Consider the following 14,607-nt stretch of genomic DNA (forward strand, 5'->3'; position numbering starts at 1 on the left):
ACATTTGGAAATGAAAATAAATTGCTTTTAACTAAAAAGTCCGATGCCAAGTCCGATTCTCATGCATATGCAATAGGCTTTTCCGCCTAGTTTACGAACTGTGAGAGACAATCGACAATCGTTCGTTGGCGGCGCGATAAGCGCCAAATTAAACCGATCCCCAAAAGCAAAACCAAACTTTGTCAGCATGCCAACGATGCTGCTTCTCCCCGCCTCCCTTTCCACCTACCTCTACTGCCCCATCTCCAGCTCCATTATCATCATCATCAGCTGCTGCTGCTTCAGCTACTTCAATCGGTCGGCATCATTAGCAGCGGAATTGATAGCTTGATTATTCAAATTATTAACAAACGATCGGCGGACGGTTTGGAGTGCTTTTTTTTTTTATTTTGTTGGTCAGTCCAAAACGCGACGATTGATGGCGCGCTTCAGTTTTCGGAAAGTGCTCAGGTGCAGGTCAGTCTCCAACTTTGACTCTGACTCGAACTCGATGTCGAACTCAGAGTCAAAGTGGAAGACTTTGAGTTGAGAGTGAAAAATGTGCGCGCCAGCGGCGGCGTCCAAAGCCTTTGAACTTGGCCGCAAACGGTAGCCAACAACGCAAGCAACGTCCGTCCATTTCACTTGGAAATATTTGAAAACAATTGAGTGTGTATCGATTGGGAATACGACTGAAGAATACCCTATGATACCATAGAGAAAATAAGTGATAAAGTTGAGGATCATTTAAAAAAGCTACTGCAATTTATGTTCATGAAATGTACAATAAAAATATTGTATTTATTTATTATTTTTAATTCGTCTTATAAACTCCATAAAAACACTTGCTTTACAGGGTATACCCATCAAATAAATATTGATTTAATTAAAGTTAAAGCCGATTGCCTTTTACGCTGGTCTTCCTCTCATTCGAAGTACACTAAATATTTTTTACTGAGTATCTCGATTGCCTAAAAATTAATAAATATTGAAACAATTTAAGTAAATTTCATATGCAAATTGACGGCGTTCGTCTGCTGCTGCTTGGCGAGCTGCAAAACGCGCTCGCTCGGCTTTAAACACTTGAAGCGGTTTAGATTTTTGTTGCTTTGTGGTCAACTCGTTTTTTTGTATTTCTTTGTTTTTGCCAAGTGATTAAATTAATAATTAATTAGTTTAAATTTTGAATAACGGTTGTAAATAATCATTAATAAAAATTAAAAAAGATTTCTTTTATTTTAAGAGCTTCACTCGCGAGCTTCTGAACCCGACTCCCGAATACATATTCTACTACCACATTTATATGAATGTAGTATTAATTCAGAATTGAAATTCAAATGCTAAGAGTTACGGAGTGAAATGTGGATTGAGCAGAGAAATGGATTCGAATGGAATGAGATGGAATGGAAGAAGCTCTTTTAACTTGTTTCTCAAATGACCCGCGACTTCTGCGTTGTTTTGCTTAAATATGCTTAAATTTATTGGCCAGCATTTGAATATTCGCCACAACCGCAATAAAATGGGTTAAAAAGTGTATAATAAAGCTATGCGAATTTAGAATTTATATACTAACGCTTAAATTTTCACATAAATTTACCTCAAATTTAATGATGCCAATTGTTTTAGAAAACAATTTGGAGAAATTAAACAAATCGTAGTTTAAATTTCAAATTGGTTTATTTTCAAGTTCAATTTGTTTTCAAAAATTATTCCATAAATAATGCCGTTATAATTTGACAAATAAATTACAAAATTAAAATCTAATTTTTGGAAACTTTGAATACTCTTTAAAAGTACACTTTGGTGGCTCTGAAAAGAGCCGATTCGATTTGAATTCTTTCTTTGCTTATTAAATTTAAGTCGCAGCTGGTGGTTTGTTGTTGTTGTTGTTGCCTTTTGCTCCGGGAATTGGCCGAAAAGTGACCTTAGTCCGGGTTTGTTTTTTGGCCTGCTCGATGGCCTTAGTCCTTGTTTGGTTCTGGCCTGGCTTGCTTTATGCCTTTGCCACTTCCATTTGATTGTCACATCCGTGTCAAATAAAATCTTTAGAGTGTTTTACTCTAACTTAAATCTCTTCTCTCTCAATCTTTCTGTCTCCGTCTCTGTGTATCTGTCTGCTGCAAGTGCTGAGGCGCCTCGGCGGAGTTGAAGCTAATCCCTTTGCGGGCCTCTTTGGCTTGCGGCTCCAAAATTAAACAAAATGCACAACTCGTCTCGCAGTCGTTTGATGATAATGTCGTCCTCAATACTTTGTTCATTTTCTGTACCATTCATCAGGTTGCATATGCGCTATACGCATCCCACCGCCCACTCATTTGGGTGGCGTTCCCAACGCCTGGGCAGCGGCCTGTGCCTGCGCCTGGGCAGCGGACACTGGCACCGGTACGCCCACTGGCACGCCCACCATGCCGGCAGCGGCTGCGGCAGCGGCCAGGCCAACCATGTCGGCTTCGTGCATGGGCTTCTTCTTCAGAATGCTGAGATCGTTGACATTCTCGAGGAATGATTTGTGCGCAGAGAAGACTTTGACGCTATCAAAGTCTTTCTTCAGTTCCTCGATGTCACGCTTCTGCTTGGCCCGACGATTCTGGAACCAGGTGATCACCTGGGCATTGGACAAGCCCAAAGAGGCGGCGATCTCGTCTCGGTCGGCGGGCGATAGATACTTCTGGTAGAGGAAACGTTTCTCGAGCTCAAAGATCTGATGGTTGGTGAATGCAGTGCGTGATTTGCGTTTCTTCTTGGGCTGCGGCCGGTTTGAGAATATGTCCAAGTGCGATTTATCTGCAAGAGTGCAAGAAAGAGAGAGAGATTGGTTAGCGATTATGATCAAGATTGAAAACCGGTTGAGATCGAGTCAAGTCGACTAATAGTCGAACACGAGTGTTAACAAGCGACTTTGTAAGTCGCATTAGAAAAAAATACTTAGTAATTGCTTTAGTCAAGCGTCAGTGCGAGTGTTAATTAAATCGCTTTGATTTATCAACTTAAATGATTTAATTGCAAGCGCTTTCCTTATAATATAATAATTCGCTCCCATCTATATAATTTAGTTTTGATTAATTGCCCGAGCGTCTCAGTTGTGGGCGTCTCGGACTTTGCTTAAGCTCAGTGTGCAGTGTGCAGTGTGCCGCAATCATTTGTCTTGTTTGCCACTTGATTTATAATTATTATTGACACCCACAAATCAGTCACAAATTGCTTAATTGCAAACAGACAACAATTGTTCAAGCTTCAACTATTGCATAATGCTTCCTGAACCGACGCGAGTTTAATTAGCTGCAAGCTAATTCAAAACTAATTTATGATTTGCCTTCGAAAAAATCACACAAAAATGCGACTGACACAAATCATAAATATGTATAGCTATATTAGTTGTATGATGTCGAACCGGTTGGGAATCGATTGAAGCACTCTTCACGCCCATTCCGATTGCTTGTCAAACAAACTAGCTCGGCATTAAATACTAATTAAACGCTTTCAGCTCCGACTACGAATTTGTATGTAGATTTTGTTCATTTTGTGCATTAATTTGCCTATTTGTTGTTATCTCGAGCACGTTTTTTGTTTTTTGTATTTTGTGTGTAACCCAAAACCCATTAGGAGGGCACTTGAGGCCTAGATGATTTACATTTGTTGTCTTTTATCGCAGACTCATTAAGTAATTTCTGTGACTTATCTACCTAAACAACAAGCGACGTTGCGAGGGTGAAAGAGAAAGAGAGAAGTGAAATGAGTGAAATGCCCTGGCCACTTGGGCACTTGCTTTCCCAAGTCGTCCTCAGGCTCTCAGGTGTCCACTTACATACATGCCCCTCATTATGAGGGGTGGTTTGTTTTGGTTGCATTTGTCAACCGGCTGTGTACTGGGAAAAACGAGCAAAAGAGCAGAAAACCTTTCACTCTCAATATGGTAAAATATGCTATGAAATTTGAGTTCAGCGCTTTGCTTTCCAAGTATAACACACGCACTTCTTGCCACAGTTAACGTGCTGAACGTTTTAATTTTGTGGCAATACCAGGAACTGGCAACACAGCCAGACATGCTGTCTGGTGGCACAAGTTTAAAAAGAATCTAAAATCAGCTCCAACACATGCTAAACTAAACTATTATGTAAAACAATTCGATACGATTTTCATTATCAAACTCAAATCTACTGAGAAGTCAGAGTTATATTTCTCTCACCCGCTCTCGGCGAGTGTTAATAATATTAATGTGTACAGTGACTGTGAAAAGTATGTCTACAAGTTACATGTTTATCGGGAGGGCGACTTCTAGTTGCTGATTGACAAACGACGACGAAGCTGTTGAACCCCATCGACAGCCAAAAGTCGTAAATACATCGTCTATGGTTGTACAACATTCGATAAATAGCCAACTAAAATGTGAATACGAGTCTGAGTGCTTGTGAGTACAGTGCGTCTAATATGCTTACGACTATCAGTTGCGGTTGGGGCAAGTCGTTTATTAGTTTTTGTGCAGCGGCAACAACAGTAATTTAACCAAATGGAAACGGCATGTTAATTGTGCACAAATAAAAAATAACTACAAAAATAAATAGACAAATGCATGAATGAGGCGGGGAGAGAAGGGGAGTGGAGAAAAAGTCTATTAGGTAATGAACATGAGCTAAGTTGGCCGCTGGCTAATTGTTGCTAATCGTTGCAGAATCGACACGAATGCACACAAGTCGCATATGAATATGGCCGTATAGCTATTGCCTATAGTTGTAGCTATTAAACAATAATTACCATGAAAACACAAAATGTTCAAGTTGTGAAAGATGGAGGGGGGAGTTTGGGGAGTTGGGGGAGTTTTGGCTGACACTAAAACGCCCACTTAATGCTGCAAAATGAGTGTAAACATGAACTGTGACTGCGACTGTGACAGATGCGGGTGTATGAATGACAATAAACTGTATAAGACTCAATGATATGGCATATTAGAGTAAGCAAGATTCATCTAAGAACATTTCTCTGCCTTCTTCTTTAGTCGTATTCTCGTTCAAATATATTATTTATTCATTTGGTTGTAATTTGTTTTGGTTTCGTTTCTCTTTCTTGGCACTTGCCGCCAATTAATTGAAAGACAAAAGCTAAAAATTAGTTAGAAACGGAAATGGGTATGGGATAAACTGATGATCGTTCATTTCAATTAGGCAAATATTCGCTTTGTATTCGAATTCGTATTCGTATTCGTATTCGTATTCATTTTAAGCGAACAAAAATTGCTTCAAAATTAATGGGTCGCTGTTACTCGCTGCCGAATTAAAGGCCCCCGAAAATACCGAAAACAACATTCATTCATTTAAACCAATACATTTCAATTTCAATTTCCATTTGCCGAACAACAATACCAAATATTGAGACATTTGTCAATGGAACATTTATATGCTAATCGATCCATCGATCGATTCCCGATAATAAAAAGAAGCACGACTCGTAATTTGCTCAATTTATAACCACGTCAAGTGGCGAAAAGGGAAAGGAAATTGATGCTTACCTTGTGACTCGTCAAAGTCCTTGGTGGTCATCTGGAACAGTGCATCCAACGGTGTGCCATTGGCCTTGGCCTTCGCCTCCGCTGCGGCCACAGCAGCCGCGTTGCTCGCATTGCCCGACGCCTGCGATGGACTCGAGGCATTGCCGGAGCCACTGGATCGCTCTGCGGCAGCTTGCGACGAGGATTGCGGACTGTGACTGCGACGAGATGCAGCGCCAGCGGCCGCAGCAGCAGCTGCCGCTGAGTCGCGAGCGATTTCCGGTGAGCAGCAATCACTGGCTGCGGAACTAGAACGATCCGAGCCACTCTCGGAGGGTATGATGTCCATGCCCATGTGACGCAGCAGCTGCGCCTGGGCATTGAAGTGCTCCTGCAGCTGGCGATGATAGTCCAGAGCCAAACGCTGCTCGTAGTGCAGCAGGGCGGAGGGAATGAAGGGACGCACGGGCATGGGACCGAGCAGATGATCCCAGGGACGCACAATCTGGGCGCCGGGCAGCAGCATGGCTGCCGCAGCGGCGGGATGCATGTCCAGCGGTTCGGTGCGTGGCTGCAACAGTCCAGCGGCTACGGGACGTGCAGCTGGAGGCGCTAGCAAGGTTGCAGCCGGTGGCGGTGAGCTGGAGGCACAACGCTGCTTCTCCGAGTGGCCGAGAATGTCGGCAATGGAGAAACTCTTGACGCCCTCAATAGCAGATTTGGTGTTGGAGCTGTTGTTGCTGCTCGCATTGCTCGTGGGTGGATTAGCTGGCGGCGCTGGTGGACTGGGCGTTTGTTCGCGTGGCTCCGACGAGGAGGAGGACATGCGCAGACGCTTCAGCGGCTGGAAGTAATCCTCCGGCAGTGAGCCGACGGCGCTGCGTGTCAGTCCAGCAGCCGCAGCGGCCGCTGCGGCGGCAGCAGCATGTTGTTGCATCAGCAACTGTTGTTGTTGGAGCAGATCGATAGTGCCGGCGCGTGGATGATGCAGCTGATGGTGCTGAGCTGGCAGCGGGCTGGGAGCACCGCCGACGGAGATCTCGGATTCGGCAGGACTGGCCGGACGCATTGTGGGCGGACAGAGCATTTAAATAAGAAGCACACACACAACACGCACTGGGGGACAACTTGGTCACTGGGCTTTCACTCGAAGCACAAATTAGGAATCGATAATCAGTAATCGTCAAGAGACTTTAAGTTTATGTTGAATTTCTGTTGTTCACTTTGTGTCTAGTTAATATACGCATACAACACACAATAACACACAATACAATATGTTAGAGTGACGTGCAACGTGCAACGCGCAGCGATAAACGTTGAACGATGGACGATGAACGATGGGAACGAACGACAACGACGCTGATCCAATAGGAGGACCTCTCAACTCGACGTTTCACAGTCAACTGTTCGAAACTAGATTGAAGATTGGTTTGCTAACTAGACACGTCGATATTTCTTCAGTTCTTTTGCTGCCCGCGCCGCTCTCCGCGCTGCTCACGCCAGCAGCCAGTTTGTATGAACGTGTCTGTATGTGTGTGTGTGCGTGTCGTCGTCGTCGTCGTGTTGCTTTGCGTGTGTGCATGCCGTCTCTTTAACATCGTTTGCTCTCTCGTCGTCGTGTCTCGTTTGTCGGTGGTTAAACTCGGCAATCAAATCATAACTGCACAACAAGCGAACGACGCGCGCGCTCTCTCTCACTCTCTCTCTCTCTTCTCTCCTGCGAGAGTCCAACCAGTTTTGTAATTCACTGCGTGCGCTAGAGCGAGGCGACATGAACGGCGTGCTCTCTTGCTCGCCAACCAATCGGCTGGCCGGAAAGCGATGCCAACAAAAAATAGCAATGGTGGCGTATACGTAACGGTAATTATGGCGTTCATCATGCGCCACGCGTTCGAGCGAGCCAGCAATAGCGCAATCACAAACGAGTGAGTGAGCGAAGTAGTCGCAGTAGTTGTGGAGGAAGAAAAAAAAAGACCCCAACACAAATGCGACGCTCCTCAGTTTGTAACGAGACTGTATTTAGTATTTGAGCCTCTGCAAAAGTTTTCACAACTTCGGCAGCGAAGCGACCGAGACTTCCTCTTGCCCCTCACCTCCCCGCCCTTCCCATAGTGCTCCCTTGGCAGTGCTTTTAATGACGCATTCTGACTACCATCCAAGCCATGCCTTCACCCCGCGTTGAAGCGCTGAAGTCGTGTTTAATTGTCAAACGTTTGTATTTAATTTGTTGCAAGAAAAACGTTTAATTAATTTGAATGCCCCGCACAACGCAAAAAGGCAATAATTTCGACAGCAAAATAATAGTCGAAAGGCAATTCAGTTGCGAAATTCATTTATAATTTAAATACCATATTTCAAAAGTTCCAAAGAAAAGTATTTATGTATTAAGACAGCAACTCGAGGAAGCAATTTAATTATAAATTTAATTAAATTATTACTAAGCATTTTTTTTCATTAATTGACAGAAGTAAATTCCTAATAACTTAGTAAGCACTTTATCCGACGGCAAACAAAAAGTATTCTATTAAGTTGTTGCTGTTTTATTGTATTCAATGTTTATATCAAACAATTCTTTATTCTCTTCGTTTCTTAAGGCAACTTCTTAGCAGCTAACATATTGAATGACACAGTCTGCACTTCTTTGTTCAATTGTCGACACATTTGGCTTGGCTTAAACACATTGCTCCGCTGGCACTTAGAGGCCCGAGACAAGCCTCACATAATCCTTTTAATTGAAACAAATGCACATTTACTCCAACACCCAAAATATATCGAACAATAGATTCGACAAAAAGAATAAGAAAGAAAAACAGTCCAACAGAGCGAACACAAAAGGCGTCAAGGCGTCTGAAGACAATGGGTCAAAGGGTCTATTAGCTAAATGCTCTTAAGAATCGAAATCGAAATTCGAAACCAATTGCCGTCGCTGCAGGATGCTAAATGAAAAAGGAATTGCCGGCAAACGCACAGAGGCAGCAGAGGCAACGACCACCAGCCGGTCGAAGAGCTAAGAACGCTGTGTGCTCGACTTTAGCCGCAGTGGGTCTCGGATCCCGGACAGAGAGCTACCTGGCGATGTGGCGGTCAGCGGTTTGGCTGCCGTTGTTGATAAGGACTAATCACACAAATATTTGAGCATTGCGTTTGTGATTGAGTTTCGCCGCGGCGACCAAACAACAAATGCGGCTCGTTTGATTTTCCTCAGTTTAGCGCTTCTGTATTGCCCCAGCGCCTTTTCTATTTTATTTTATTTTATAATTCTAATTTCTTATTTCTTTCTTCTTGGCGGCTATTAGTGTATCTATTAGATACACACATGTTGATTGGCTATGCGAGAGAGAGTGAGAGAGAGATGCATGCTGCGTGGGAAAGCCTGCGGTGTTAATTATGCCGGCAAAGTCCTTGAGCAAAGCCAATTTGAGGAAAATCCTTTGCAAAGGAAAGTCAATTTACACCTTCCACCTGTGCTGCTGTGTCCGCTTAGCTGTAGTGTTTGTGCGTGTGTGTGTAAACGTGTGTGGCTTCATTCACACGCTGATAAATTGTAGCCGCTTTTGTTCCTGCGGTGAAAGTGTGGGGGAAAGGGTTCATTAATATTCAAATGCGACGATTTCATTGATTTATCGCTATCGCTTGGTAACCGGGGCAGCTGCAGCTATCAGTTGCTACCAGTTGCAAGTTGCCAGCTGAGACTGACGGAAATGCAACCGAGCAACGCCTGGCTCAATTTTCCATAATTTAGCTGCTTTTTTTGGGGGGGGGGGCTTTAGCTTATCGGCCGAGTAATCGCACTAAACGATTTCCACTTCAATTTTTCTGTAGTTTTTATCGTAAACGTAAACGTAAAATTATGCGGCGCATTCTCAAAAGCCAAGCATCGACCCACGCCCACATTCAAATATTTGTTATAACCATATGCCTTTGGGGCAAGCAGCCAACTCCATGGCCATGGAGTCGATTTGAGTCGAACTGACTCGACTTGACTCTAATTGTCAATTAGCAAGCTTTCAACAGCAGGCTCGCAGAGTCACAGCTTCCATTTTTGATATTTCCCGCACGGTTTCCACACACTTTCCGTGGGAGCAGCTGCCTCACAATTTGCATATGCCACGCCATCACCTTGCCACACACAGCCAGTCCAACAGTCCAACAGCACGACAAGTCGACAGCCCACGCAAGAGTTGACACATGGCTGTCACTGCCACTTGATGTTGATGTGATTTTTGTGCCAGATAAATAAGTCAGCATCAGTCAGGCAACTGACGTTTGGTAGCATATTGAAAATTACCTCTAATATGTAATTATTAATTGGTAATTATAATTATTATGCTTCAAGTGTATCAATTTTACAATAAAATGTCTAAAAATTGCCACTCACAATTGATGTATTTTTAATGGTTTATTTTTAGAGTTCACTAAGTACACTTTCAATTCATTGGAGCAATTGTGTGGTATACATAGATCGTAAACTATAAAATAATTATACACAAAAAATAGACAAAAGCTAGATCAGATAGCTGACAATAAGCGTTTCACTTATTTTGCTCGGAGTTTTTCGCCCTCTTTTGACCACCGCTTCGAGTAGAGAAAGTCATGGGTTTAAGTGTGTTTTTCTTTGTGGCCGAAAACAAATAAAGAAAACTCATCAAAAAAGTAGTTAGACTTAAACTTAAAGACACAAGCGCGACCATTAAACATTGCCAATTTCACAGTAATCAGCCGCATGGCCGACAAACAATGTCGGACCCCACAAAAAGCACAAAAGACGCACCGTCGACAAAAGTAGCAAATCGAACTAAGCCGTTTAAGGCCACCCACATAGAGGGCAGTCAAAGAGTTGGTGCAACAACAGCAAACAGCAGCTGTGGCACTCGCAGTCGCAGTCAAAGAGCAAAGCAAAGAAAATCAGCTTTCAGCTTTCAGGTCAAGATTGGTAGCAGCACTTGGCCACGCTAATCAAACGCCAGCCACAATTCCAGCTAAAAGCAAAAAACCTAAATACTAAAAACTAAAAAATACAACAAAAATAAAAGCTGAAAAAAGCTAAACAACTAAAAGCGAGAAACAACGACAGCAAATCAAACGCTTGCTGCAAATGGAAAGCACAACAACAAAAAAAGTGGAAAACAATGAACAAGCGAATGCTAATTAAAGCGATGCTCAAATTGAAATGTTAAACTTTGAGCTGCCAATACCCTGCAATCTAATGTTGATATTTTAAGGGTATATGTGACTAAACATTACGTCACTAGCATTGATTTTTCAATGAAGCAAATTGATAAAGTTTTTATTTCATATTGCGAGTATTGATTTAAAATGTAAGATTCTGAAATGATGATTAGGCAGAAACCAGATACTTACAGTTAAATATTTTAATTAAATGAAAATCTTTAAATTTATTGGTTTTTTAGAAAAAGTAGTCGTCTAAATTGCGATGGCTTTTACTCCTAAAGTATCTAAGCTATTCTTTACAAATTATAAAACTGTAAAACTAATGTCAGGGAACTTAATTTTTTAATTAATTATAAAGTATTGTCATTTCATTTTAATGTTTTAACTATTTTAATTAAATTCAGAAAATTTCTCTCTTAATATGTTTATTTATTTATTTTTTTGAGATTCTTTATTGATTATTTGAAATGGCTTATCTTCAATCAATGTGTTATTTCCTGTTTATATCTATAGTATCCAAAAATTAAAGAGATGAACATATTTACAGATTGATAGTAAATTGTATTTATTACATAAAATAATTGGATTGCAGGCAACGGTTCTCCACTACAGGGTATTTCTTAGTCAATAAATTAACAGCTCGGACTGTGTATGATTCATACTTACTTACGAGTGTTTTCGGCGGTGTAAAGCGGCTCAAATCGGACCAAGACTAGATCCCAAATCCAGCCCAAACAGATTTGGAGTGAGCCGCGTCGAGCTCCAGCTGATCAACGTGTTACACCGCGTAGAACATTCTCAAGGGGAACTTGTGGGCTATATCAATATTGACCCATGATCCAGCTACTCACACGCTCCACTGTGCGGCATGACTCGAGCAGTAGCGGTGGCAAGTGCGGTGGCGGTGGCGGCACATTTACATCTTTTGAGAACTTTGTTTAGATACTTTTTCGACTGAATGCCGCATACAAATATTTGTGGCCAGGGCATCTCATCGGTCTTCCGCTGCGTTCTTCCTCGTGTCTTAATTGAGTAAGTTGGGTTGACTGGAGTTGCGCGTGGCCGGCGTTCATTTTGACCGATGTGTGATAATTACACTAGCATCGATGCTGCGGCCACTTTGATGAGCCACAGCCAAAAGGGCCGAGGCGGCATTTTCCCCTTTAAGTTCGGCATTTGCGTTGGCCGTGCGCAAACAAACGGTTCAGTGGCATTTAGACTGCATTTTTTATTTCATTTTATTCGTGTGTTGTTGTTTTTTACAATTTACATTTCGGCAGCGATCGCTTGTTTAAATATTGAGACTTGTGTTTAATGTAATTAATGCAAGTGGCAATTACAGCAGTAGCCACGGCAATCGACATCAGCAAAATAATGCTGTTTCTTTTTGCAGTTTGCAAATGCAATCAGCATTTGCATGCAAAATGCACTAATTATATGGCTTTGCACACATTGTTGTATGCTTAAGCATACCCTACATCCGATTACATTAACTATGCTGAAGTACGTATATTAATGTAATGCATGTCAGTGTATTAAATGAATATCTTGTGTAGTTAACATGCCATTTAAAGACCATAAAAAAGAGAAATAACAGAAGACAAGTTGAGGGATAAGTAAAAACTTCTATGATGGGTTTAATTAGAAATTTAAACATTTCTAAAGAAATTTTTATAAATAATTTTTTTAAAGCTAAAGAAAATGAAAAAATTCAATACATTTCTTAAAAGGTAAGCCAAGTAAATGTAGTACAACCAATAAGCCTTATTTTTCTTAAATGGTAAATTCTTTAAAAGTACATATTCCATTAAATAAATCTTCTATGTAGGACGAATAAGTCTCTATTTGTCAAAGGAGATACATTTTGTAATACATTTTTATTGTAAAACAAATTATTTGTATTTATACTTGCCTAATACATACATATATGAATTGGAGCAAAAACTTTAATTTATTTACTTAAGATAAGCTAGCGAGATAAGTAGAGTTTTCTATAGTTTTTTTTTTCATTTTCGTGTCATTTTTATCATACCCATTTTCTTAAAACCCAGAGGGAGCCTTTTAATTGTGTCAGCTGTTTTATTTAGTTTTACTAAAATATGTCATTCCATCGGAACTAATGTATGAATTTGAATTTTGAAAATGTTCTCGAAACAATTAAATGAAAGATATATATTTTGGAAATATTATATTTTATTTACATCAAGTAAATCTCTCTTTCAAAAGCAGTAAATTTGAATAACCAACACATTATCTTGCTTGGCAACAATTTCAACCAATTTCATTAGCTATAATTAGAGTATCAAAGCTTCTGCTTGTTGTAAGTATAAATTGCAGAAGTAAAGCACATGCATATTCAAAGAAGAAAAGCTGGTCAGTTGGTTAGAGGGAAAGGGGTCAGAAGCAGCAACAACAGCAGCTTCGACGGCGGCGCACGTATGAATATCAAAATCGACTACAATGCAGTTAAAAAGCGCATTTCAAACACCTCGCAATCTCTTTGAGTCTCTCTTAGTCTGCAATCGCAGTCGCAGTCAGTTTTGCTTGTTTGGTGGTCCACAACGCCTCGAGTAAGCATTAAGAGCTGGCCAAGTGCTGGCCCTGGCCCTGGTTGTTGCTGTTGCTGTTGTTGTCTCTGGCCGTGGCCCTGGCCTCGGACCTAAAGAACTCAGACCACATTACTTGATTGCCGCGCGCCGCTTGAGATGACGTTGCATTTGCGTCGCCGCGTCGAAGACACAGACGGAGGCAGGAAGCGAGGAAATGTAGTTTGTGGCTGTTGTTGGTGTTGTTGTTGTTGTTGTTTTTTGCGCACCCATATGTGGAAATAACAATTCCTGTGTTGCAAAAGCAAACTGACTTGCCCCGATGATGAGCTTGCAAAAGCAGAGAAGAGCAAGAGGCGATTGATGCTGTTGAGGTTGCTGGGCATGAGGAAGCTGATGCTCTTCTGATGCTGATGCCGATGCAGTCAAGAACTTTGCAAGCTGGAATCTATTGCTCTCTGCTCTGTTCTGTTGTACGTGCGCTTGTGTATGTGTGTGTGTGTGGAGCTGAGCGCCATCTCGTTTAATGCCTTTAAGGCGTGACCATAGTATTTTATAATATGAACTGATCAAAGGATGCCGACGCGTTTCAACTTCGCCGGCTAACCCAGAGAGAAGACTCCAGTTTTGCACGCTGTTCTCGCTGCCTCGCAAAAAAAAGAGTTGCATGAATCAGTGTGTGTGAGAGTGTATGTGTGTGTGTGTGTGAGGCAACTGGCAAACTGGCAACGCGAGTGCAACAATAACAAATTGACCAAATCGATTTGTTTGCTGGCTTCGCTTTTGCACAGGCTTCTTTTCACTCTTTTAACTTGCTTTTCTAGCTGCCTTTTCTTTTTAGCCGCAGCAACAGCGGCAGCGGCAGCGGCATTTTCATTTAGCTTTATTGCTCATTAGCTGCATGAGTGTGAAAATGGCGAGTGCCAGTGCCCAGCAAAAAGAATAAAACCAACCGGAAATGGTGGCATCTCTCTAAACTTTCTTGGCTTGGCGCATGCGACATGACTAAACAGTTTTCGGGTGTCTTGCCCCTGCACCTGCAACCTGCCCCACCCGCCCGATGTGGCAGCATCCGAGCAGGCGACGCACTCAACTGTACTTGAATTTATGACATTTTAATGTAAACAAATTAAATCTTTGCAGTCGAGTGGAAAACGAAGCAACCTTCCTTCTCTCTCTCTGAGAGGGTTGAACAAGTGCGCGTGACAAATTCAAGAGCAGCATGAAGAGGCTGAAACGTATGAGAGCAGGAGGGTGGCTGTGATGGCCAAAGGAAACAATATGCTCATCGATTAGTTGTACAGGACTCGGGCTATGTCACACTTAATTGAAAACTCATTAGAGCCTTCTCTTCCAGTTTTGTAGTACAATAGACCAAATTGATTGCCAACATGCAGCTGGCCTAGAACGACATTTATGCATTTATGG

General features: G+C 41.8%; 1 protein-coding gene across 1 annotated transcript; it reads right to left on the reverse strand.

Moving 5' to 3' along the window:
* Positions 1 to 1,660: 1,660 nt before the first annotated feature.
* On the reverse strand, positions 1,661 to 6,843 carry LOC132785025 (homeobox protein HMX3). The gene is made up of 2 exons (XM_060790982.1): positions 5,483 to 6,843; positions 1,661 to 2,763 (listed from the first exon to the last, which is right to left on the reverse strand). The coding sequence occupies exons 1-2, from the start codon at positions 6,546 to 6,548 to the stop codon at positions 2,291 to 2,293; spliced, it is 1,539 nt and encodes a 512-aa protein (XP_060646965.1). The 5' UTR covers positions 6,549 to 6,843; the 3' UTR covers positions 1,661 to 2,290.
* Between the last annotated feature and the right edge of the window lie 7,764 nt (positions 6,844 to 14,607).

This window comes from Drosophila nasuta, chromosome 2R, assembly GCF_023558535.2.
Source record: "Drosophila nasuta strain 15112-1781.00 chromosome 2R, ASM2355853v1, whole genome shotgun sequence".
In the NCBI taxonomy this organism is placed as follows: Eukaryota; Metazoa; Arthropoda; class Insecta; order Diptera; family Drosophilidae; genus Drosophila; species Drosophila nasuta.